We start from the raw sequence: 27,751 nt of genomic DNA, 5'->3' as shown, positions 1-27,751 counted from the left end.
GACTGAGCTCATGGTTGTGGCTTCCAAGGCGCTGCTCTGGAAGGTTGGTGTTCTTCTCCTCGACATGGATGGCTGCTCCATCTGCACAGCCCCAGAAGTCCAAAGGCTTGTTGTCATTCTAGACTCCACTCTCTCATTCAGGTCACAGATCAAATCTGTTGCCAAATCTGCTTTCTTTCATCTCAAAAACATCTCCTTGCTCTGACCATTACTCTCAGATGCCGTGGCAGAGACCCTTATCCATCATCACCTCGAGTCTGGATTGTTAGAATGGAGTCCCGTCTAGGGTACCTAGCAAAGCCCTTGACAGGCTTCAGTATGTGCAGAATTCAGCTGCCAGGGTGCTCACCCACACGAAGCCCTGGCAACACATCACTCCCACCCTTGTCCACCTTCACTGGCTCCCAGTCAAATCCCGCATTTATCATAAAATCCTCTTCTCCTATAAATCCCTCCATGCCCTTACCCCACAGCCCTCCTCAACTCCTATATTCCATTCCGAAATCTGTGTCTGCAGACAAAGGCTTGCTTTCCATCCCCCACACCAGGCTGTGGACTTTTGGGGATAGAGCCTTTAGTGTGGCAGCCCCGACCCTTTGGAACGCTATTCCAGCAGAGTCGCAACGCTGCTTCTTTGGACAGTTTCAAAAGACTACTTAAAATCTACCTTTTTACTAAGGCCTATGGTCTGTAGTCTTTTGATCTTTGTTTTAATTTTTTTGTTTTTTTTGTTTTTGGTTCTTATCTAGTGTAAAGCATCCTTGGGTTCCTTGAAAGGCGCTACACAAACTAAGTTGTTGTTGTAGTGACTGCAATAGTGTCTAGTGACAGTCAGGATAGTGCCTAGTATTTAAAAACAAGTACTATCGTCTAATGTTTAATCATTTATTAATTTTGAATCACTAAACAGCCTACCAGCTTCCACTGTGCAAGAGTATCCACTCGAGACAAACTCATATTGTGGTCAGTTCTACTTTCCACTCGATTAACCAAGCAAGAATACTGAAATTGAATATGCCTTCGTCATTTGTGGGTGTATTTTGTGTATTTTACAACCAAAAACAGTATGCTCAAATTGTTATTTTATACAGCATATGAAAACGTACATCACATTTTATGGAATAGTACATTAACATTGGGGGGGGGGATCACACAACATCCACTCATTCACAAATAATTTCATAAAGTGCTCATTAACCAACTCAAAAACATATTTTTGATTTTTTTCATTTGTTCAATTGAAATGTAAGAATGGTGAAGACCTGCCGTATGTGAATACACACAAGTCCTGCTGGTCAGCCACATCTTTAGAAGACAGACAGACCCATAAATCTATCTCACAGAAAGACCAATTTTAGTAAAAGAACAGATAAAAAATATATTTAGGCCTAATATAAATATAATCTGCCTACACAAAATACTGTATAATCGTATTTCACCTAGGATATACTGTAATTTGAAATTAATTCAGCCTATATAGGCTTGACCTATGGATTGTATATGCTGTATATATTGAAAGTGAGTCATAAATGTGGCTTAGATGAATTGAAACCAAGAAGCTCACTCTCTAATAAATAATTATTTTCTTATCCACATGTGTAACAAAACATTTGGGTGGTTCATTAATCCAATGTTAAATTCTAAAACTATTCCTGTAAGACAAAATTTAAGAGAAATTTCAGAAAATGTTAAGAGAATAGTAGTAGTAAGAGAATGTTCTTTTATGTGGCCCATAGTTACATCCATCTGCATCTATTCTGGGTCCCATATTTTGATTTAAAAAAAAAACACTGTCAGTTTTCAGAATGAATCACCCCTGTCCATTTTCGGACAAAATTAAAGCTCACCACCTTATACACTACAGCTAAGCGGGCACACATAGTACCACATACACAATCACTCTAGTCTATAAGCCTTTATAAAATACAATGCATCAAATTGATTTCTATATTTGGATCACACTGCATGCACAGATGCACATCGCACAGTAGCAAGAAGAAATGAGCTGAGAGAATTAAGTTGTTTGTTGTTTTTGTTTTTTAATCCGATCTCACGTGTGTGTTGGAAGTTTCAGTTTCAGACCCGTGATGGCTTTTGTTGTTAACCTGTCTGCTCAGTCTCCTGAGGAACGGGTATCTGGACAGCATTTTTCTAAGTGACATCCTGAACTTCTCCCCGACAAAAGCATAGATGACTGGATTCACACAACAGTGGACCAGTGAAATAATCTCAGCAACAAACAGCACAAAGTTGAAGGTCTTTGAAGCCTCGCAGCTGTTAAGGATGTCAAACAGCTGTAGTGTCTTCAGGAAAACTATGACATTGTATGGCACCCAACAGACCACAAACACACACACTATGATGAATATCAGCTTCACAGCTCTGCTCTTTCTGGAGTTCCTGGATTTCTGCAGGGCATAAAGGATTCTCACATAACAGAAGGTCAAGATGGGAAGGCACAGGAAGACCCCCATGGTGTTCTCTCCGACATTTTTCAAACTCTTCCACAATCTGCTTGTGTTGTCCGGATAGAACAATTGGCATTCATGGGATGATACATCGCTGTCATCGTCTTCTGCAGCAAACCACACCTGAGGGAGCGCCATGACAGTAGATGCAACCCATATAGCGATGCTCACTGCAATTCCGCAGGAAAGTGTCCGGACTTGCGTGGCTGCCATGGCATGAACGATGGCTAGGTAGCGGTCTATACTCATAAAGGTCACAGACAATGTCCCACTGTAGAACCCTAACTAGATGACAGGAACAAAAAGAAAGACAGGAGCACATAAGAGATTACATGAAGTGGCATTCGACCAGCTTCACTGTACCAATTAAAGTAATTTATGTGGCTTGGTTGAACCTAGCAAAACACTCAGAATCACCTGCAGATACTACCTGCCAAGCCGAAACAAAATCAACCCAGTTCTCTTCCCTTTTGGGAAACAAAATTGTGTTTCTGATGAAGAAAAGTACCCAATAAGCCACAAATTCTGAACTAACAATGACTCCCTTCTATTGTTTTTCTCTGCATCCCATTCTGCCTCCAAGTCTTGCTCTTCATAACCATTAAGTTGACTGTTTTGTATATCTTGAGAGTAAAAATAATACTTATTCGAATTACAAATATGCAACAACAAAAAAACAACAAAAAAACAAAACAAAAATCAGCCCAACCTGATAAACACCTGTTTTCAGTTTACATAGAGGCAGTCGATAAAAGCCCAGGTGATTGTGGGATTTGTAGGCAAAGAGGGGGAGGGAGAGAGCCAGTATAAGGTCAGACAGGGCCAGGTTGAAGAGGCAGATGTCCGTCATAGCTTTCAGTTTCATGTAGCGCAGGAGAACCCAAAGAATGGTAGCATTGCCTGTCGAAAACAACACACACACACACACACACACACACACACACACACACACACACACACACACACACACACACACACACACACACACACATGTATTCATGTTTATGTGCAGGTTAGAAGAAAAAAAATGGAGATAGTCAAGATGTTGTGTCCCAAGGTGTTCATTCTGATGATGAATGAAATCACACTATATCCCATTTTTATTCCCATTAAGACACGCAACCAATGTTAAAAATTGTTAAAATAAACAAACGACAAAAAGATAAGTAAAGGCATTAGACGTACCTAGAAGACCAAAACAGAACATGAGGTACAGAAGAATTGGCAAAACTGTAGAATAGATGGACAGTGGACCGGAGTCAGTCATCTCACAGGGTGTGGAAGGGAGGTCATACTCATACAGTGATGTGGTGTTCTCTGGCCCCTTTGTTTCATTCATATTGTTGAGTGAGGAGACAACTGTGACACAAAGGAGAACAACAACAACAAAACAATCATTTCTGTGAAACTTGGAACGCTGAGAATAAGATCTTTTGTTATTTAATTGAAATGCCCCTTTATCTTTTCAGTTTTTACCTTATGCTGACCTTTATCCTTCATTTCCTGAAATCTGGCTTCAAAGGTATTTGTGCGTGCTGATCAAATATTCTGATAAATTATGTGTTTTGTTTTACAATAAAAATCTGAAAGCCAAACTTCATTCATTTTACATTCACAATGCACTGGCACTCATTGAATTAATTGAAGAAATAACTAACTGCATCAACCAAAAAAGTTTGCTGTGGGAATATTTATAGACCTAAAAACAAAAAGCCTTTGACACTATTGATCCCAATAGATTAATAGATAAATTGGAAAAATATGATATCAGAGGGGTGGTGCAGAATTGGCTAAGAAGCTATTTAAGTAACAGGAAGCAGTTTGAAAAATAGGTGAACATAAATCGTCATGCATGGATATTACCTGTGGTGTACCCCAGGGGTTGGTTTTAGGCCCAAAAACTATTAATTCTGTACTTAAAATATATATGCAAGATATCAAAAATATTGAAATTTTGTTTGTTTGCGGATGACATGAATATATTTTGTTCTGGTGAGAATTTACAGCAGCGACTTCCGGTTAAGCATTTAAGGAGCAAGACGCATGTGAGGGAAGCTCCTACAAACGACTTTTATTTCTTTAAGCTTTCGAGTTCTGATGGTGACTTTTACTCAGATTTTTTTTACTTTTACATTGGACTACAAGTTTAAAACCCCTGCAATGACCCATAAAATGACAAGGAAAGATAGAAAAGACAAAAGTCAAGCGACTACGCAAACCCCACAAGAAACAGCGAGTCCTCTAAAGGCGTCTGAATAGTGAAGCTAACGTCGAGCTACCCGGCCCGAGCAAGACAAACTTCGTGCTGTTCTGCTGAAAGAACTAACTACACCAACGACCTCACAGTTAAAAAAAGCACTCGAAAGTGCACTTTCGTCCATCTCAGCATCTTTGGACAAGATTCGAGCCACAACCGACTCTCATGGTCAAATATTAAACGATTTCGAGCACAAACTATCAGATCACAGCGACAGGCTTGTGGCACTGGGAACAAGACGCGCTGCTCTCTAGTTGGAGAACACCCAGTTTAAAGCCAAGACCGATTACCTTGAAAATATGCGAATTACTAGAAGAACCCCGCTACAATGTAGCGGTTTGGTTATCCACCCGTCTAAATCTCCCTCCTCTTCATCCTGCCAGCTAACCGCCTTCCCCCTGCCCCTAAACCCCCCCCCCACTCCAACTCCCTCCCCCCAAATGCTCAGAATCATCTGAAATGCCGAGAAAAGTGTTTTTTAGCCATTTTTAGAAAATGCATATTTTGCATAATTATGCATAATTATTATAATTATTTTAATTTCCTGCTATTTTTCTGGTCCTCTCTGGAACAATACCTACCACCTCCAAAAAAGAATTAGGATCATAAGTGCATTTTTGCAAAAATGCATATATTTTGCGTAATGCCAAAACATTTCTAAGTCCCAGAAAAAAATTCTATATAGGTGAAAAAACCAAAGATGCTCAGAATCATCTGAAATGCCGAGAAAAGTGGTTTTTAGCCATTTTTAAGACATTTTCGTATTTTGCATATTTATGCATATTTATGCATAATTTTAATTTTCTGGGATTTTCCCTTACTCTCTGAGACAATACCTACCACCTCCAAAAAGAATTAGGATCAGAAGTGCTTTAGTTTTCGGTCCCGCTATCTACACTAACACACACACACACACACACACACACACACACACACACACACACACACACACACACACACACACACACATTACGAAAATATATGAGTAGATTGGAATTCCTGGGGAAACAAATGGGCGGAGCCAACCCGGTGAAATTAATTTCAGAGTTTCTCGTGGAAGTGTTTGGAAATGACGTTTTTCCCGCTCCGCCCACCTTGACCGTGCACACAGGCTTGGGCAACCACCGACATCTGAAAACGGGAGGGCAAGACATTTTATTGTGCCCCCCCCCCCACTACTTCCAAGATAAGGAATGCATCACTCGCAGGACAAGGGAACAGTTGTTCTAACGAGGGCACAAGATTTATATGATATCTACCCAGATATCAGCGCCAGCCTAGCGAAGAAGCGTGCGGCAGTTGAAGGCGGACCTGTACAACAAGAACAACGCCCGTTTCGACCTGCTTTGTCCCGCCCACCTACGAGTCTGCTTCCAAGGACAGTCCCGCGGATGCGCAAGTCTTTTATGACCAACATTGGGAGAACTAGAAAACCTGTCTGATAGGGCGAGGTGAGCTGGTCAAAACTGATTACAGCTTATATTCTGTCCGTTGACACTCGATTAGATTCCTCAAATACCTTGTACGTTCTTGATCCACTGTGAAGAGGAAAATATTACATAGATGTATTGCAACCCCCCTACTTACTCACTGGTGAAACAAAACTAAGTTTAATTCAGCGGCGAATTAGGGACGGTCACAAAATTACTGGTCACAAAATGTCATACAAAGCAATCTAATTGTAAGGACCTTTTAGAATCTGGAGATCTTTGGTGCTTCATTTGCCAGCATGCTTGTGTCTTAAAACGTTTCCTGTGTGGGTGTGGTTTCCAAACGTGTGGACCAATGGGATGTATTTGTCTTTGATTTTTCTGTTATCGGCCAATGATAGGATGAGGAGTGTTTTGCCCGCGAAATCGCGGGGTCGCAACGGTCGATCTCCTCGCGAAAAGGAAGGAGCTTGCAGATTCAGCCGGACTCCAAAGAGAGAGGTCCCATTTTTTTTATCTCTCTTTCTGCGGCCCCCATTTGAGAGCCCGTTTCGCGGAGACTTTGTACACAGCCGTGTACTGGCCCGCATTTGAGGACCCGAGGGGTGCGATTGGCCCACGGTCGTGTGCTTGCTGGTGGGGTTTGTTTTGGGTCTGATTGCTTCGTTTCCCACCGGAGGACCATTGTCTTCGCCGGGGTTTTCGGAACGTTGCGGCCTGTGGCCATCTTGCGGGGGGAGGCCCTGCCGGGGAGCCGACAGCAAGCACAGCGCCGACCATCCTCTGGACTGCACACAGCCTCCCGGTCGTGGGAGCGTTGGCGGGTGGAGGCCCTGCCGGGGAGCCGACGGCAAGCACAGCGCCGACCATCCTCTGGGCTACACACAGCCTCCCGGTCGTGGGAGCGTTGGGCCGTGAGTAACTGGGACAGATCACTTATACACACAGACCCACGCACTTTTGTCTCGTCGCCTGGGCATCGTAGGGTGTCTGCCTTGCCCTGCGCTCAGAGAACTGGTTTAATGTGCACCAACGGGCCCCAACAGAAAGCGCTGGGTATTTTGTATTCTTTTGATACTTTCTTTCTGTGTATTGTGAACGGTTGTCACACTCTGTGAGATTTTAATTAATGTTTAGTTGATCAACAGTACCACACTCGAGTGGTACTCTGTTTCTCTCTCTCTCTCTTTCTCTCTCTCTCTCTCTCTCTCTCTCTCTCTCTCTCTCTCTCTCTCTCTCTCTCTCTCTCTCTCTCTCTCTCTCTCTCTCTCTCTCTCTCTCTCTCTCTCTCTTTCATTATTATCCAATAAATCCTATTATTATTAATGATATTTCGGGTGTATTGGCAGCTCATTTACTTTTGGAGTGCTGGTAATAAGCGTGTACGGTACTTCAGTACACAGCAGGGTTACACGATCTGCCTTAACCACAGGTTTGTTTAAATTCTGGGAAGATACACCATTCACTAGCCTTAGGTAAGTGTAGTATTTTCTCAGTGGAGGCACCGCGCTACTACTCTGATAAATATCCTGGTTAATTATTTCTATTATCATTTATCACTATTATTGTCATTAGTGGCACTAGCCTACTAGTGCACAGGAGGTTCGGCCAGCTCAACATTCCACCGCTGAGAACTCAGGATCCTGTTGCGCCATTGGATTTGCTTGTAAGACTTTAGTAACTGGTAGCCTTAGGATGTTGTCTTGTTCAAATGTGCTTGGCGTTGCCCGCCAGTGAAGAAGGGGTTACATTTTGGAGGCACTGCTGGGATACTGCTGTTTTACTAACTTTATTGTTGTTTGTTGTTGTGATTTAATACAGTTAGCATGGAGCTCAGTCAGGCTGTCGAGTGGAGCCGTGAGGAGAATTTGGATGTGTCTCATGCTATTTTGCTTAGCAAAGTGCCACTGAATGTCGGAAATGATATTGTGAGTCATGTACTTGATACAGTCAAAGTTTTGGGTCGCACTCGGATAAGTGGTTGCCGTAGTGACAAGACTGGTAGGCACATGTTCATTCAAGTGGAGACTTCTGCTGCTTTAGAACCCGTTTCTTTACCCCCTGAGATGGGAATTGTAGGTGAAGCGGGTGCCTGGTCTGTTCATGCTCTGAGTAGTTTGCCGTATGCTAACCCTGTCCCTGAAGGGGATGCATTTGAGGCCAAGCTGTTGGCTTTGTTACAGCAGGAGGGTAAGTCAATGGGTGATGTTAAGGCTGTTGTCATGGGCACCCAGCATCCTACACCTGATGTCAGCACGGATTTAGTCAATGCCATAAGCAAGCTGGTGGACCGCTGTAATCAGGCCCCATCTGATGCACCTAGTTATAGGAAGCTGAGGTTGTTTTCAGGTTTGCGACCTGTTCCCCCTGGTGAGGAGGAATATGATTCCTGGATGGAACAGGCTACTCAGATGATCACTGAATAGCAGTGTGCAGATGCTGCAAAGAGGCAAAGCATTGTTGAAAGCTTGCGTGGGCCTGCTGGGGACATCATGAGGTTCTTGAAGGTCAGTAATCCCTCTTCCACGGCTACTGAGTATTTAACTGCTCTTGACACTGTGTATGGGTCCACTGAGAGTGGGGCAGATCTTATGGCATCGTTTCGCCATACATTCCAGGAAGATGGAGAGAGACTGTCTGCTTACCTCTATCGCTTGGAGAAACTCCTCCACCATGTTCTTGTGAGAGGAGGGATTGGTCCTGCTGACTTGAATCATGCACACATGGAGCAGCTCTTTAAGGGTGCCCTTACCACTGACTTGGTGGCTTTACGTGTGCGAATGATACATACTTTGCAAGATCCACCTACTTTCTCTCAGCTGATGCGGGATGTCCGAGAAGAGGAGCATTGGGTAAGTGTGAGAGAAAACACTAAGCTTTCTGTTGCTGCCGCTGCGGTTCCTCGTGCACGTGTGACTGCTGCTGTTGCTGTTCCCCAGGTGGCTGTGAATCCGGTGGCATCTGAGGTGGATAGCTTAAGGAATGAAGTCAAGGAGCTGACAGTTTTAGTGAGTAGGGTTTTGAGTGCTGCTACCCTGACTCCTGAAATGCCAGCCCCGCAGACTGCACTGGTTTCCCCGAGGGTTGATTCCTCGACCTTTCCCACGTCTGCCGCTTCATCTGCTTTGCCTGGCATCTTTTGCTATAAGTGTGGGGAGGATGGTCACACCAAGCGAGAGTGTACGCGTTCTGAGAACCTCAGACTGGTGAATCGGAAGCTGATCAAAAGGGTCACTGCCACAGGGAAACGTCAGCAGAGCTCAGTGATGGAATGGCGTCGAGCTCCATCACACAAAATCCGTTCCACCCAATGCTTACCTCAAATTAAAGTAAGCCAGTCACCCCTGCCGGCTGGCTTAGTGGGGTCCCCTACTGAGATGCCTGTGCTGATAGAGGGGATTTATGCCAAAGCTCTTCTTGATAGTGGTTCCCAGGTCACTATCTTGTATCGCAGCTTTTATGAAGCGTATTTGAAACATTTGCCACTGCAGCCAGTGGAAAATCTTGAAATATGGGGTTTGAGCTCTCACAAATACCCATATGATGGCTACTTGTCTCAGGCTTGAGTTTACTGAGGCTGTTACTGGAGTGCCTCAGGTGGTAGACACCCTAGCTCTTTTGTGTCCTGACCCTCAGACCAACAGGGAATAGCTATTTTGGTTGGCACAAACACTCAGGTAGTGAGAAAGTTGTTTGCTTCTTGTAGGGGACAGGAGGTAAGATTGGGTTCTGTGGCTGACACCACTCCTGCTCCCAGCCCTAGAGCTGTCAGGCGTAGAAGAGCTAAGGATAAGCGTAGGGTCGTTGGACCTGAAGTTCCGACTGCTGTGACTCAGGAACGGTTCCGTTTCTCAAATAGCGATTCCGAGTCTGAGTTTGGCTGTTATGCTGAGGATGCAGTGCAAAACGCTCCTCTGTGTGTAAACATCCAGGATGTGCAGCCTGTGATGGAGTTAGACTCCGCAGCGCCTTGTGTCTCCATTGAGGGTAGAGGTTCTAGTCCAGTGCATTCACCTAGTAAGAGGGTTAGTGTTCCCGCAGAGATGGAACCTACTGTCAGCTCACACGGTATAGTGGAGGTTGAAGAACATGTTAACCAGCACTGTAGTTCTGACACTCCCCTTCCGAATGCCTCTGATGTAGTTTCTTCGGAGTCCTTACCTGCAGTACGAAGGTATCAAAGGACGAGGAAACCTACTGATAGGTTAGTGTATGGAGGGTTAGGGGTCCAGGGTACGAACCATGTAGTCGTATCACACATAGCGCCAGTGCAGCTTCATGCCTGGTGGTGTAGCCCACATTCCTGTTGCAACACATGCGCACCCACACCTGTGCTTATGCCATGCACTCCTGCCATTGCAGGAGTGGTGGGTGAGTGGGTGAGTTTTTGTTTGTTCCTTGGGTTCTTTCTTCTCTTAATGCCTGTGTGACTCAGCATGGGGGCATGCTGTTTATTTGGTGGGGGGAGAGTGTACGGACCTTTTAGAATCTGGAGATCTTTGGTGCTTCATTTGCCAGCATGCTTGTGTCTTAAAACGTTTCCTGTGTGGGTATGGTTTCCAAACGTGTGGACCAATGGGATGTATTTGTCTTTGAATTTTTGTTAACGGCCAATGATAGGATGAGGAGTGTTCAGCCCGCGAAATCGCGGGGTCACAACGGTCGATCTCCTCGCGAAAAGGAAGGAGCTTGCAGATTCAGCCGGACTCCAAAGAGAGAGGTCCCATTTTTTTATCTCTCTTTCTGCGGCCCCATTTGAGAGCCCGTTTCGCGGAGACTTTGTACACAGCCGTGTACTGGCCCGCATTTGAGGACCCGAGGGGTGCGATTGGCCCACGGTCGTGTGCTTGCTGGTGGGGTTTGTTTTGGGTCTGATTGCTTCGTTTCCCACCGGAGGACCATTGTCTTCGCTGGGGTTTTCGGAACGTTGCGACCTGTGGCCATCTTGCGGGTGGAGGCCCTGCCAGGGAGCCGACAGCAAGCACAGCACCGACCATCCTCTGGACTGCACACAGCCTTCCGGTCGTGGGAGCGTTGGCGGGTGGAGGCCCTGCCGGGGAGCCGACGGTAAGCACAGCGCCGACCATCCTCTGGACTACACACAGCCTCTCGGTCGTGGGAGCGTTGGGTCGTGAGTAACTGGGACAGATCACTTATACACACAGACCCACGCACTTTTGTCTCGTCGCCTGGGCATCGTAGGGTGTCTGCCTTGCCCTGCGCTCAGAGAACTGGTTTAATGTGCACCAATGGGCCCCAACAGAAAGCGCTGGGTATTTTGTATTCTTTTGATACTTTCTTTCTGTGTATTGTGAACGGTTGTCACACTCTGTGAGATTTTAATTAATGTTTAGTTGATCAACAGTACCACACTCGAGTGGTACTCTGTTTCTCTCTCTCTCTCTTCTCTCTCTCTCTCTCTCTCTCTCTCTCTCTCTCTCTCTCTCTCTCTCTCTCTCTCTCTCTCTCTCTCTCTCTCTCTCTCTCTCTCCTCTCTCTCTCTCTCTCTCTCTCTTTCATTATTATCCAATAAATCCTATTATTATTAATTATATTTCGGGTGTATTGGCATCTCATTTACTTTTGGAGTGCTGGTAATAAGCGTGTACGGTACTTCAGTACACAGCAGGGTTTGCACGATCTGCCTTAAACCCTCAGGTTTGTTTAAATTCTGGAAGATACACCGTTCACTAATCTTAGGTAAGTGTAGTATTTTCTCAGTGGAGGCACCGCGCTACTACACTGATAAATATCCTGGTTAATTATTTCTATTATCATTTATCACTATTATTGTCATTAGTGGCACTAGCCTACTAGTGCACAGGAGGTTCGGCCAGCTCAACATTCCACCACTGAGAACTCAGGATCCTGTTGCGCCATTGGATTTGCTTGTAAGACTTTAGTAACTGGTAGCCTTAGGATGTTGTCTTGTTCAAATGTGCTTGGCGTTGCCGCCAGTGAAGGGGTTACATAATGATCAAAGAACTTAAGTGTATTTAAATACTTTCACCCATCCCTCCATTATCCAAACGGCTTATCCTTACCCAAGGTCGTGGGGATGCTGGAGCCTATCCCACTCGTTTGCCAAAATGTATTTATTTTCCTAATAGACGGGTTTCCTGTTTACAAACATTACTGAGTGCGTGTGCAGCCAGGGGGCAAAACCGCTTTGGTAGCTCTCAAAAGATTACGAGATGCATAATCTTTTGAGCGCTAACAAAGCGGTTCAACAAGGAAAATGATCAACATTTTCCACCCATCCTTTTGGCGGTTTGAGCAGTTTATTGTACAACAACTGCGCGTTATCTCTGCTGTATCTGAGCTCTATCTTGGTTAAAATCTCTGCGCTGTAGCTGCTTTCTGCCCTCTAGTTGCGCACGCATCTCTGTGATGACGTTGCACAGAAACCCTCCTATAGTTCAGGACTTGGGCACTCTTGTACTTTTCAGACGATCCCTTTCCCTTGAAAAAATAGACAGTTGGTAAAGGAGGGGGAGTTGGATTTAAAGGCGTAATGCTTTTCTATAAATAGAGCCACTCTTATGTGAGAAAGGAAAAAAGAAGTTTTATATGCACTGGAAACTGAGAATACGTTTTTTCCTTGCGGTCTTTTCTATTTATGAAACAGGACCAAAGACTTTTGTTCTTTTGTTTGTTTCTTTTTGTTGTTGTTCTTAAGCCTTGGATATTTTGGGGAATGAAAGAGGTTGGCATTAGGAGGTATCTTTGCTCTCTTATCTGTCAAGTGATTGAGTCAATCTCAAAAATGCATTGCAAATGCATTCTGCTATATATCAAACATGGGCCTGAAGTTTGTTTTTGTTTTTTCATGGAATGTTAAAGGAATGAATGGCCCGATCAAATGCTCAAAGGTTTTTTTTCTCAACATTAAATGTCTCAATGCTGAGATCATGTTTTTACAGGGGACACATTTGAAATTGGCAGACCAGACAAAGCTGCGAAAAAGATGGATTAATCAAACCTTCCATTCCAACTTTAACAGTAAAGCTAGAGGTGTAGTAATATCAATCACTTAAAAAGAAAAAAAAATTCATCCCCTCTAAAACTATTTCTTACCCAAACCGTCTTTATATTATTATTATGGGTTCTTTATTTCACCTGTCAGTTCTTTTAGTCGATGTATATAGTCCCAACTGGCATGATGCCCAATTTGTTAACAAACTTATCTTCTCTCCCCTGTTCAAGTACACGCCGATTGATATTAGGAGGTGATATAAATTGTGCAGTTAATCCAAGATTGGATCGTTTGAGCTTGAGAGTAGTCCCCCCAACAGGAATGGCAAAAGCATGGGCCTGTTTATGGAGGACAATTGATGCGTGGACCCGTGGAGGTTTTATAACCCTTCAAGCCAAAGAATTTTCCTTTACTTCAAATGTCCATCATACATTTTCCAGGATAGACTACTTCTTTTTAGACTCATCCCTTCTTAGTGAAGTCAAATCTGTGGAATATTTGGCAATTGTCATATCAGATCATGCCCATTGACACCTGAAATTAACTTCTCCAGGCTCTTGACAGATCATCCTCCTTGGAAATTTAACTCACTATTGCTATGTGATGAGAAATTCTATGACTACCTATCAAAATCTATAGAAACATTCCAAGATACAAATATAGATGAACCCATCTCCCCCTCATTACTGTGGGAGACTTTGGAAGCATTCCTAAGGGGACAAATAATTTCCTATTCCTCTCATATAAGTAAACAACACAAAAAACAACTTCAAGAATTAACAGAATCAACATTAAACATAGATCGCCAATGTTCCACAAATCAAATCAAATCAATTTTATTTGTATAGCCCAATATCGCAAATTACAAATTTGCCTCAGTGGGCTTAACAGCAACACAACATCCTGTCCTTAGACCCTCTCATCGGATAAGGAAAAACTCCCTAAAAAAACCCTATAACAGGGGGAAGAAATAGGAAGAAACCTCAGGGAGAGCAACAGAGGAGGGATCTCTTCCCCCAAGACGGACAGCGTGCAATGGATGTTGTGTTCACGCAATTTACATAATACAACATTGAAAGAGGATAACAAAATTATAGTGGACATAAAATTTATGAAGAACATATCCTACACCAAAACTCCTTAAAAAAAGATTAGATTGTGGTGGACACGTATTGGGGATAGAATTCACCCCAGGAACTAAGGGTTAAGTCAGGGTTGCCCTGGCAGGTTAACGCAGGGTTAAGTTATGGTTGTCCAGCCAGTTTTCTGGTTATTCTTGCCGCCTCCGCTCAGTCGAGCTGTGGTTTTGTTGTCTCTCTGATTTACCGGGATTAAAGAAAGTTGCCTACACGGCTAAAGTGTGAACCTACGGTCTTCTCCGTTCCTTCGGCTCTACACTGGTGACCCCGACGTTGGTTTTCGGATAAGTTTTCTGAAACCACACACATTATGGCTACGGACGCCGTTGCAATTAAACTGCCGGAGTTTTGGGAGTCTTCCGCGGCTACATGGTTCGCGCAGGCTGAGGCACAGTTCGCGCTCAGAGACATAACAGCAGACGAGACCAGGTACTACTACGTAGTGGCGGCGCTGGGGGGCGCTACGGCTTCCAGGATAAGCGGTTTCATAACCAACCCACCGGCCGATGGTAAATATGCCGCACATAAAAAATCTCCTCCTTGAAACTTTTGAACTGTCAACAACGGAGAGAGCACGTCGCCTCTTCGCAATTCAGGGCTTGGGAGATGGCAAACCATCAGAGCTAATGAGCAGGATGTTAAATCTACTGGGTCAAGAAAAGCCATGTTTCCTGTTTATGGAGCTGTTTCTGCGCAACATGCCGCCCCACGTCCAGACTGCGCTCGCTAACTCCACCATCACTGATCCCCGTGAGCTGGCAAAGGAGGCTGATGGATTCAGTGCTCCGTGGCCTTCCTTTCATCTTCGTCTATTTGGACGACATACTCATCGCCAGCGCCTCCGAGGAAGAACACCTGTCCCATCTTCACGCCCTCTTCACACGCCTCAGCCAGCATGGGCTGATCGTCAACCCGGCGAAGTGCCGGTTCGGGCTGACGGCCATTGATTTCTTCGGGCACCGCATCACTGGGGACAGGGCGGTCCCCCTGCCCTCAAAGGTGGAAGCGGGTGGCGGCCTTTCCGCGCCCCCAAACAGCTCGTGCGCTCAGGGAGTTCATCGGGATGGTGACATTCTACCACCGCTTCATTCCTCGAGCCGCCTTTATCATCCGGCCACTGTACGAGGCGCTGAAAGGCATGTCCCCCAACCAGGCGGTCGACTGGACAGCAGAGCGGGACCGTGCGTTCGCCGAGACTAAAGCTGCGCTCTCCCAGGCTACCCTGCTAGCGCATCCTTCACCTACAGCGCCTATTTCCATAACCACGGATGCATCGGACTATGCTGTTGGTGCGGTTCACGAGCAGTGGGTGGGGGGGGGGGCTTGGCAGCCTTTGGCCTTTTTCAGTCGCCAGCTTACACCCCGAGAGCGCAAGTATAGTACTTTTGACAGGGAACTCCTCGGTCTCTGGCTCGCCGTCCGGCATTTCCGGTTCCTGCTAGAGGGCCGCGAGTTTACTGCGTACGTGGACCACAAGCCCCTCACGTTTGCCATGTCCAAGACGGCCTTGCCATGGTCTGCTCGCCAGCAGCGACAACTCTCCTACATTTCGGAATTCACTACCGACATCCAGCACGTCGCTGGTAAGTCTAACCAGGTAGCTGACTGCCTCTCTAGGGCAGTGATTGGAGCGGTCCACCTAGGACTGGACTATGCACAGATGGCCGCTGACCAGGCCACGGACCCGAGCATCCTCCGTCTCCGGACCTCCGACACGGGGCTCCACCTGCAGGACGTTCCTTTCAGCGACACAGATGTCACCCTCCTGTGTGACGTCTCCACAGGACAGCCCAGGCCCATCGTCCTGGACAGCTGGAGACGCCCCGTGTTTGAAGCTGTGCACGGCCTCTCTCATCCAGGCGGTAAGCCATCCGTGCACCTGACCTCCGCTAAGTTTGTGTGGGAGGGACTTAAGAGAGACGTGAAAGTGTGGGCCGACTCGTGTGTTGCCTGTCAGCGGGCTAAGATACACCGCCACATTAAGGCGCCCCTGGAACGCTTCGCAGTGCCGGAGAGACGATTTGACCATGTCCACGTCGACCTGGTTGGTCCCCTACCCTCCTCCCATGGGTTCACCTACCTCTTCACTGTGGTGGACAGGACTACGCGCTGGCCTGAAGCTGTTCCCCTGGCATCCACGACATCTGCTGATGTGGCCCGGGCTTTTATTGGGTCGTGGGTCTCACGTTTCGGTACGCCTTCCGACCTTTCATCTGACAGCGGGCCACAGTTTACCTCAGAGCTATGGAATGCTGTGGGTGAGGCTCTGGGCGTCAAGCTTCACCGCACTACCGCCTACCACCCTCAGGCGAACGGCCTATGTGAGCGCTTCCACCAGTCCATGAAGGGTGCGCTTCGGGCTACTCTCAAGGACTGCAACTGGGTCGACAAGCTCCCATGGGTCATGCTGGGCCTGCGGACCGCCCCGAAGGAAGACCTGCAAGCCTCCTCTGTGGAACTGGTGTACGGCACGCCGCTGCGAGTCCCAGGCAATTTCATGCCCAACGCAACGCGTCCCTGGTCAGCTGTAGACCAACATGCCTCCTTGCTGGACGGGGTCAGAGCTGTCACACCCGTCCCTACCGCCCAACACGGCGCTCCGGTGTCCCAGGTGCCCCCAGGTCTGCAGTCAGCGGACTACGTGTTCATCCGTCACGACGCACACCGCCCCCCTCTGCAACCCCCTTATGACGGCCCCTTCCGCGTCCTGGAACGGGGAACTAAGCACCTGGTGGTGCATTTTGGGGGCACGGCCGAGCATGTTTCAGTGGACCGAGTTAAACCCGCACACCTGGACTTGACGCAGCCGTTGGAGTTAGCCCAACCTCCTCGTCGCGGTCGTCCCCCGGCTCCGCCTCCTCCCCCGTGGAGGCCCGCGCTGCATCTTCTGCTCCTCAGGCCTACCTCCACAGGCCCGCGTCAATGCCTCCCAGAGACACTCCGGACCCTGTTACCCGGAGCCGCCGCAGGGGGACGACAGGCCGTCCGCGCCTGCCTGACTTCGATTACTAGGGCGAATTCTGGGGGGGCTCATGTGGTGGACACGTATTGGGGATAGAATTCACCCCAGGAACTAAGGGTTAAGTCAGGGTTGCCCTGGCAGGTTAACACAGGGTTAAGTTATGGTTGTTCAGCCAGTTTTCTGGTTATTCTTGCCGCCTCTGCTCAGTTGAGCTGTGGTTTTGTTGTCTCTCTGATTTACCGTTGATTAAAGAAAGTTGCCTACACGGCTAAAGTGTGAACCTACGGTCTTCTCCGTTCCTTCGGCTCTACAAGATCTACAATCACAATTCAATTTGCTATCTACAAATAAGGCAGTGCGCTCATTACTCCATTCTCTTGGTTTTTATTATGAGTATGGAGAAAAGCAGAGTAGGCTTCTTGCTCATCAATTAAAATTACAATCTGCATCTTGGCTTATACCTCAGGTGAAGGATCCTGGTAATAACCTGGTGACAGACCCTAAAGAAATTAACAAAATTTTATATCATTTTACTGTACTTTATACACTTCTGAAGCACCAGTAGACAATTCCAAAATGATTATATTTTAAAGGAATTTAAATATTCCAACAATTAGTGACGATCTTGCCTTAGATTTAGAGAGTCAGGTAGGTCTGGTAGAAACTTTTACAGCTATACGATCAATGTAGAGTGGGAAGATGCTCAGTCCAGATGGTTATTCTACCGATTTCTATAAGAAGTTTGCTGACAAGCTCTCTCTTCTCTTGCTTAATGTTCCAAGACTCGGTTGAAAAAGGTCAGTTAACTTTGACGCTCTGTCAAGCATCCATATCCCTTCTACTTAAGAAAGACAAGGACCCCACTAACTGTGACTCCTTTTGTCCTATCTCACTTTGTAATGTAGATGTCAAACTCATTGCAAAGGTGTTTGCTCTCTGCTTAGAATCAATTCTTCCAAATGTCATCTCTGAAGACCAAACAGACTTCATAAAAAATTGCCATTCATTCTCAAATATTCGTAAACTTTTAAATATTATCTAGTCTCCCAGCAACAACTCTTCTCTTGAAGTAGTCATCTCCCTAGATGCGGAGAAGGCCTTTGACCGAATTGAATGGGGCTATTTACTCACAGTACTTGACAAATTTGGTTTTGGTAATAATCTTATCACATGGATCCGTCTTCTCTATACCTCACCACAAGCTTCAGTCTGCACTAACTAAAAGGTCTCCATTCTTTAATCTGTCCAGGGGAATTCATCACGGGTGCCTCTATCCCCACTGCTTATCGTTATAGCCATCAAACCACTTTCCATAGCACTACGGACTTCAACATTATTGCAAGGTGTGAGAAGAAGAGGGGTTGAGCGCCATGTGGCTTTGTATGCAGATGATTTATTAGTGTACTTAACTGACCCTGAATCTTGTACAGTAACAATTGTCTCACTCCCTGAGGATTTTTGGTAATTTTCTGGGTACAAATTAAACTTTAATATGAGTGAATGCTTCCTCATCAATGAGAAAGTCCTACAAATTCGACAAGCTTCGATCCCATTTCACTTATCCTATTCAGGTTTTAAATATCTTGGTATTAAAATTACTCGCTCCCTCTTTTTTCTTTACACAGCAAATTTCACCCCACTGCTAAATTAAATGAAACTTGATTTCAATAGATGGAGTAGCCTGCCACTATCATTAACTGGTAGACTCTAATCAGTAAAAATGAAAATTCTCCCGAAGTTTTTATATGTTTTCCAGGGTCTCCCCATATTCCTCCCTAAAACATTTTTTTGCCCAATTAATCAAACAATCAGCCATTTTATTTGTGGATGCAGACAACCCAGAATTAGCCCTACTCTTCTTCAACGAAACAAAGAAATGGGTGGCTTAGCTCTTCCCAGTTTTATCCATTACTACTGGGAAGTGAATATACAAAAAAAATATAATTTTGGCTCCATGCACTGGAATCTTGTTGGGGCTGATTAGAGGCGCAGTCATGTCGCTCGTCTTCACTTCCAGCACTTCCAGTCTTTTCACCACTCCCTGTAAAACCATCTCGCTACACCTTGAACCCTATAGTACTTTCTACTTTAAAAATAAGGATCCACTTCTGAGGTCACTACAATTTCAAAACATTATCTGTATTAGGACCTATCAGCAACAATCATCTATTCCCTCCCTCAACCTTTGACTCTACTTTTTCCAAGTGGAAGGTTGTAGTTTTACAATATTTTAAAGATTTATTTCATAATAACACATTTTCCTGATTTGATGATCTAGTACATCAAAAATACGATTTACCTCGCTCCAATATGTTTAGGTTTAACTTTATACATATGCGATTTCCCTCATTTCCTTTTCTTCCACCCCAAGTCGCTTGGGAAAAATATGTTAAACCCTAGCCTCCGTGCTCAAAAAGGGCTAAATATCATTCTTGTATGAGAGCCTCTAATGCTTAGAAAATCATTCAACTCAGAAAATCAAAGCACACTGGCAGAAGGCACTAGATTGAGCTACCAGATGACTATTGGGAGTTAGCGTTAAAACGGGTTAACTCATCCTCCTCATTGGAATCAGAATACTTTATTCATCCCCGAGGGGAAATTGGGTTCTATTGCAGACACTCACGCTAGATAAATAAGAAATAGAAATAAGCACAAAAGATATCAATAAGCACAGTGCACATAACACCCTATATATACTGCACTACCGTAGCACACAACAAGCAGCACAAACAAAACTCGACAGGGTGCCCCAACACAGAACAGCAAACAGGAGAGCGCTGGCCACCACAGACTCATGCCACATCCTGAGCATTGTTGGGCAGATGTTGAAGGACCTCAGCCTCCTCGGTAAGTAGAGACAGCTCTGTCCCTTCTTGTAGAGGGCATCAGTGTTCTTAGCCCAGTCCAGTTTATTGTCTATATACTATGTCCCCAGGTACTTATAGTATTCCACAGTGTCCACACTGACCCCTGGATGGAGACAGGGGTCACTGGTGTCATGTTCCTCATCAGATCAACAACCAGCTCCTTTGTCTTAGTCACACTGAGCTGCACATTGTTCTGCTCACACCACGTGACAAAGTTTCACACCACAGCCCTGTACTCAGCCTCCTCGCCCTTACTCATGCATCCGACTATAGCAGAGTCATCAGAGAACTTCTGAAGATGGCAGGACTCTGTGTGGTAGTTGATGTCCATGGTGTAGAGGGTGAAAAGGAAGGGAGACAGGACCATCCCCTGCGGAGCCCCAGTGTTGCTGACCACTTTGTCTGACACACAGTGTTGCAGGCACACGTACTGTGGTCTACCAGTGAGGTAGTTAACAATCCAGGACACAAGGGGGGCATCTACCTGTATTGCTGTCAGCTTCTCACCCAGTAGAGCTGGCCAGATGGTGTTGAAGGCATTGGAAAAGTCAAAGAACATGACCCTCACAGTGCTTGCTGGCTTATCCAGGTGGGCATAGGCATGTTTAAGCAGGAAAATCATGGCATCCTCAACTCCCAGTCGGGGTTGGTAGGCGAACTGGATGGGGTCTAAGTGTGGCTTGACTGTGGGCCAAAGCTACTCCTGGATGAGTTTTTCCAGAGTCTTCATGATGTGTGAAGTCAATGCTACCGGTCTGTAGTCCTTGGAATCCCTGGGATGCAGCGTTTTAGGCACAGGAACGAGGCAAGTCTAAGGCTCCTGTTGAAGACATGGTGAAGCACTCCACATAACTGAGGGGCACAGGCTTTGAGCACCCTGGGGCTAACACCATCCAGGCCTGCCGCCTTACTTGCGTGAAGTCTCATCAACTGTCTTCTGACATGGTCAACCGTGAAGCACACTGTAGGATGGAGAGGGCCATTAGTCCAGGAACCTGACGGGGGGGGGTAGGGCCCCCACTGGAGGCTGAAGGGATGTAAGGAGGAGGAGGGGGAGGTAGGGGCAGTGAAGTTGACGGTTGGTGAGGGCAGGCAACAGATGATACCGGGGTGGGGGGGTCATTGTGTCAAATCTGTTAAAAAACACATTAAGTTCATTGGCCCTGTCCAAGCTGCCCTCCACTGCTCTGCTGCCAGTCGGCCTGAAACCAGTGATGGTCTTCATACCACTCCAGATCTCCCTCATGTTGTTCTGTTGAGACCTCTCTCATGTTGTTCTGTTGGAGTTTTTGCTCCAACTTCCTCCTGTAGTTATCTTTAGCCTCCCTGATTCTCACTTTAAGGTCCTGTTGGATTTTTCTCAACTCCTCCTTATTGCCAGCTCTAAAGGCCCTCTTCTTTTCGTTCAGGATGGCTTTGATGTCCTTTGTTACCTATGGCTTATTATTTGAATAACAATGGACAGTCTTTTCAGGGACAATGCAGTTCACACAGAAAGTTATATAGTCGGTGACACACCCTGTGACCCCATCCAGGTCATCCCCGTGCAGCTCACAGAGCCTGCCAGTCTGTTACCTCAAAACAGCCCTGGAGTTTCACACAGAACTCCTCCAACCATTTCCTCACTGTTTTTGTGGTCACTGGCTGCTGTTTCACAAGGGGCACATAGCAGGGGTTCAGATATACTAGATTGTGATCCGACTTACCCAGGGGAGGGAGGGGAGAAGAGCTGTAAGCCTCTTTCATGTTAGCATACATTAAGTCCAGTGTCCTCCCCTCTCGGGTTGTGCAGTTCACATACTGGGCGAAGTTGGGCAGGGTTTTCACCATGGAGACATGGTTGAAGTCACCTGAGATTATGATGAGGGCACTCGGGTATTGTGTCTGAAGATGAGCTATGGTGATGTGAATGACACCGCACACTGCCGTCGGGTTGGCAGAGGGGGGAATGTAAACAGCTACCACAATATCATGTGAGATTTCCCCGGGCAAATAATATGGCCTGAGTCCCACTGCTAACAGTTGAATGTCAGGGCAACAAATACATTCCTTGATGGTAATGTGACCAGGATTACACCATCTGTTGTTAACGAGAATAACAACTCCTCCACCCTTGCTCTTACCACTTCCCGAGCAATCCCTGTCAGCCCGAACGGTCTGAAAGCCGTCGATGGAAACATTGTGGTCGGGGATATCCTGGTGCAGCCATGTTTCAGTGAAACATATGAGGGTACACTCACCAAACTCTCTCTGATTCCTGACTAGCGCTGTGTGCCAGCCTAACACTCATTCAATTTAAGGTGTTACATAGAATCCATTTTAGTAAACCCAGGCTAGCTGAGATATCCCCAGGCTTAGATCCACGGTGTGACCATTGCCCTCACTCACCCGCAGATCTGACCTATATGTTTTGGTCATGCTCTGCACTTCAAGATTATTGGTCTTTGGTTTTCAACACCCATTCAGATGTCTTAGGAGTCCCTATTAAATCCACAACAAATACATTGTTCTTCTCCTTGAACACTAAACAAAGTGATCTTATTGCATTCATATATCTTCTGGCTTGCCGAAGGATTCTTTTAGCCTGGAAATCTCCCTCATCACCATCACATTCTGGATGTTTAAAAGATATAATGTTATATTTAACCTTAGAATAAATTAAATGTAATTTGAGGGGATCAAAAGAACGTTTTTACTCCAAATGGCAACCTTTCCTATTTTGCAAACCTGTCTGTATTACCCTTGGAGTAGAGATCAGATGGCGGTGAGATATTTGTCCTCATTCTATCCAAACTATGCTGAATTTGTCATTATTCATCTATACCCTTGCAGCTTTGGCTGGCTTGTTTACATTTTGCATATATTTTACCAATGTTCATTGTTTAATGCTCTTGTCTATGAGACTTAATCAGTGTAAACCCATAAACCTATTATGAACTGTTGAGACTGAGATATGGTATTGTCATTTTATTTTCCGATACTCCTAAGGCATGGATTGGGGGGGGGGGTTCATCTGTTGTTTTGTCTGTTGTATGTTTTACATTTCTTCTGAAAATATAAAACGTGAATGTATTTGTTACTTTTGGATACTGTATTTGTACCTACATCTCCAGTGAAAAAAAAATGCTTCTGAAAAAAATTTTTTTTTACAGCAGCTTTCGGAGGTGACCACAATAGAAATGGAAAAATTAAAATGGTGGTTTGACATATACAAATTATCCTTATATCTGGACAAAACAAAGTTTACGTTGTTTGGACATCACATAATAAATATCAAAGTAAAAGTAGTGACAGACAATGTCCAACTAGAATGAGTATATGAAAAGACATTTCTAGGTGTGATACTAGACCGCAAAATCTGCTGGAAACCTTACATAACATATGTGCGAGTAAAACTGGCAAGGAGCATTGCTGTCAGGAGAAAAGCAAGACACATTCTGGATCATAAATCATTGTACACTCTGTATTGTTCATCTATTTTACCATATCTGATGTACTGTGTGGTGGTATGGGGTAACACCTACAAAACCAACCTACAACCATTATGTATACTACAAAAAAAGAGCCATAAGGATCGTTAATAATGTAGGATATCGTGAACACACCAACAAGCTATTTTTAAAGTCAAGTGCCTTGAAGTTCAGGGATTTAATATAATTTAACACAGCACAATATAATGTTCAAAGCAAGAAACAATCTACTACCGAGTAATATACAAAACATATTCTCAGAGAAGGGGGATATAATTTAAGAGAGGAATTAAACTTCAAGAAATTACGTGTTGGTACAACTTTGAAGCGCATGGGTATTTCAATATGTGGGGTAAAATTGCGAAACAGTTTGAGCATGGAACTCAAACAATGTACAAACATTACACAGATCAAGAAGAAGTGCAAAGGTCCGATTTTCAAGAGATATAGGGATGACGAAGAGTTGTGTTAACTGTCTAAGTTTTACTCATCTTCAAACATCCCTGATTACTTTTTTTTGTCTTTCTATGTCACCGAGTGGATATTTGGGTTGTACGTAGAGATCTGTTTATTCTTGGTACATGACATTATAATGTTTTTCTTTTCCATTTCTTTTTCTTCTTTCTTTCATGTGTTTTTGATGTGGGTTTTTTTTTGTCTTATTTTTCACAGTAATTCAATTTGTATTGTGCAGCACAACTTCCATTTAATGTGAACTATACAGTACAGTGGGAATTGAATTTGAAATGTATAGTAGCTGAATTAACTTAAGAGTAGGTGAGCTAGGGTAGGAAAAATAAGTGTATACTTCTCCTTTTCCAACATGTAACAAATAATCTGATGCATATGGAGATTTATTCACTGAGTTTGATGTGTGGATTTGTTGATCACTTATTGGCAATGGCTTATCTGTATGTTATATATCTACATGTTTGAAATAAATCCTCCTCATCGTCATCATCATATCAAATGGGATTTGGTTTTTAATAATTTATCTTTTTTAAACCAGCCAACCTTAGTCAAAGTAAGACTGACTAACAGGCACAGAACTACTTGATGAGTCAATGACTTAAAACAAGACACAAAAAAAAGCAAAAATGTGAAATGCCTAAAGAGTCAGTCAGTGGGAATAACCCTAATCAATGTTAACTAGCTGAAGAGGCTGAGGTAAGACAAATACAGATATTTTACTGGAAGAACCACATGCCCTTTAAGTTCACCCTTTTCAAAGAAATAAACACTGTCAAACACTTAGTGAGTCAAATCCATCAAATGTCTAAAATCTCAACCTCAGCCTATTTCAACTCTGAACAAAGATCTAAATATGAAAAAATTATGCTGGTGGAGTCACAATGGGTATGAGTTGTACAAGATAAAACTGTGTAGTTAGAATGTCTTGATACATACTCAATAATCCAGGTAAGAGAATCACAGAAAGTTGAACCAGTTCATCTGGATATAACATTTATTGAGAGAAACGTTATATCACTCGTCTAAGTGACCTTATAATGTAATCCTTATAAACAATACAGTGGCATAATGACCAAAAACAATCAGTTTCATATACAAATATGGGTGTGAGCATTAATTAGAGTTTCAATTGTCATGTGTACTATTCACAGAGGATTTGGGAATGGTTGCAATCACAGCATTGTAAGATGGCGACAGATGTACTCTCAGACCCCCCCCCCCCCTTCGTTTCAGGGATGGTCATTCCCTCTTAACATAGATGGCCTCTTTGACTCCCCATTCAAACCAGTGTTACTTCCTATCAAGGATGTGCACATCCTCATCCTTGAAAGAGTGGCCACTGGCCTGTAGATGGGTGTAGACTGTGGAGTCCTGGCCTGATGTGTTAGCTCTCCTGTGTTGTGCCATTCTCTTAGCCAGCGTCTGTTTGGTTTCCCCAATGTACAAGTCACGGCAATCCTTCTGGCACTTAACACTACATTGCTCTGTTTGTGCCGGGGGACCTGATCCTTGGGGTGGACCAACTTCTGGCGCAGCGTGTTTCGGGGTTTGAAAGCAACTGAGACACGATGTTTGGAAAATACGTGTCTCAACTATTTCAACACTCCCGCCACGTAAGGTGGCAGGAGTTAATATAAAACTGATCGTTGGTTTCGGTCATTATGCCACTGTATTGTTTATAAGGGTGGGGATACCTGCAGTCAGTTTGGACTGAAGAGGTCACTTAGAAGAGTGATGAAACATTTCTCTCACTAAAAGTTGTGTCCAGATGAACTGCTTCATCTTTCTGTGATGTGTGGTTAGAGTTACAGGCCACACACATTTCCCTGTCAATATTTAGAGTTAGATGTAGAACTGCAACTTGTATCTCGCTCTATGATTATCGTAATCTAAATGTTAGAAGGATAATCATAATAAAGTCGCAATAAAATGTTGGAGGAAAAACAAAATAAATGACGTCAAGGGTGCATTGAATGTGCTCAACAGCATCAAGCAAAAATGATTCAAGGAACGCAAGTTATTGTCTATACTTTATGACAATGATAAGACCATAAATAATATGACGAAGGCTGTAAGTGGACTTCATGGTTCTTTGTGTAGGAGATGTGCAAAAGCTGGTCCTTTCAAAAGGAAATCAATGACCCGAAGACAGTTGAAGGGGATGTTATAAAGCAAAGTTTGGTGTTCCTTAGGGCCATACAAGAAAAGGAAAATATTTATATTGTTTCAAAAATCAAGACCTCTACTGATTGGAATGAAATTGGTGTGATAATTGTCAGGACGGTTGTAGATACTATTGTCAAACTGTCGACGGATATTTGTAAGCTACGTTCCAAACTAGTTGATTTTCCAAGTGTGGTGACGGCTTGAAATGGTCGAATTACAGCCGCAGTTTGATACCGGATTACTATTCACTTTGGATAAAACCAAGCTTATGCTGTTTGTTTATCAATAAAGAAACACCCAAGTACAAGGAGATTGATAATGTTGATATTGAAAGTATTATGTAAAAACAAGTTTCTGAGTGTGATATTAGACCACAAACTCTGTTGGAAAGCTCATATAAGACACGTGGGAGCAAAGTTGCCAAAGAACTTGGCAAATTTGAAAAAAACAAACCACTTATCAGATCATAAAGCTCTATGTAGTCTGTCTATTGTCCATGGTAATTTTACTGTATTTGTGTTGCCTGGGGTATGAAAGCGCAGCAAGTTCATTATGCATGCCACAGAAAGGAGCCGTTAGGAGAGTAAATAATTCTGAACTTTGTGAACATACTGGTTTTAATGGCACTTGTTTTAAAGTTGAAGGATTAACTGGTGTTTAAGATGGCACAAATAATGCATATAGCAAGAAAACGTACTTCCAGCCAGGTAAAATAAACAACTTGTTCTCTGCCAGGGAAGGGGGCTATGAATTAAGTGGCAAAGTCAAGTTAAAAAAAACCCAAAAACGGTGTTTGAAGTACTCTCAAGACTATGTGTACTTCAATCCATGAGGTGGGTCTGTGGAAAGGCCTATGAATCAGTATAAGATTATGTTAAAGGACTTTTTGAATTATATGCAAATATTGAATGATATATGAAGTTCTGTTGCATTCAGGATTACAGGATTGTTGCTCTCTAAAAGGAGACTTTTACCTTGTGATGCTTTGAATAATGCCATAAAATAATAGCTAAATTTTAATATGAAATTGACAAGAGTACAGAAAGATTGTGGGAATAAATAAAAGTTCAATTCATCCTACTCCTTTTTCAGATGTATTAAATATTCTTTTTTTTTCTTTTTAAGAAGAAGCATGCATTTCTTCTAGCTGTAATTTGTTTTGTTTCTTACATGTTCGAAATAACTTATGTGATACCAATGACTTCATCTGGTCCTGCCGGTTTGCAAACGTTCTGATCCATTTTTCTCTTTCATGAGTGCGTGCATAGACTCACACATGCACTAAGTACCACCTATTATAACACCCAGGCCGACCCCCTCTTCCTGTGCAATACCACAGTAGGGGTGTGTGTGTGTGTGTGTGTGTGTGTGTGTGTGTGTGTGTGTGTGTGTGTGTGTGTGTGTGTGTGTGTGTGTGTGTGTGTGTGGGAGGGTGTATTAAAAGTGAATCAGTTGAAAAGTAAAATAATGTACGAATATTACCTGAGTCTGTCTCACAGTCGACGGTCTCTTGGTTATATATCTTCTTGCCTTGTCAGTGAA

At 44.2% G+C, this 27,751-nt stretch overlaps 1 protein-coding gene across 1 annotated transcript; it reads right to left on the bottom strand.

Annotated features, from left to right (window-relative positions):
- Positions 1 to 1,337: 1,337 nt before the first annotated feature.
- si:cabz01093077.1 (CX3C chemokine receptor 1) lies at positions 1,338 to 27,751 on the bottom strand. The gene is made up of 4 exons (XM_056286733.1): positions 27,692 to 27,751; positions 3,654 to 3,827; positions 3,178 to 3,368; positions 1,338 to 2,753 (listed from the first exon to the last, which is right to left on the bottom strand). Exons 2-4 carry the CDS (start codon positions 3,805 to 3,807, stop codon positions 2,040 to 2,042), a joined length of 1,059 nt encoding a protein of 352 aa, XP_056142708.1. The 5' UTR covers positions 3,808 to 3,827; positions 27,692 to 27,751; the 3' UTR covers positions 1,338 to 2,039.

Source organism: Lampris incognitus, chromosome 9 (assembly GCF_029633865.1).
Source record: "Lampris incognitus isolate fLamInc1 chromosome 9, fLamInc1.hap2, whole genome shotgun sequence".
NCBI classification, from domain to species: domain Eukaryota; kingdom Metazoa; phylum Chordata; class Actinopteri; order Lampriformes; family Lampridae; genus Lampris; species Lampris incognitus.
The sequence above is the reverse complement of the archived record's forward strand: the minus strand, read 5'-3'. Positions and strand labels throughout refer to the sequence as shown.

Coding starts and splice junctions, on each gene's coding strand:
- si:cabz01093077.1 (XM_056286733.1), bottom strand. CDS start 3,807: ATGAATGAAACAAAGGGGCCAGAGAACACCACATCACTGTATGAGTAT. Junction 3,369..3,653: donor GTTCTGTTTTGGTCTTCTAG/GTACGTCTAATG, acceptor TGTTTTCGACAG/GCAATGCTACCATTCTTTGG. Junction 2,754..3,177: donor TGAAAACAGGTGTTTATCAG/GTTGGGCTGATT, acceptor CCTGTCATCTAG/TTAGGGTTCTACAGTGGGAC.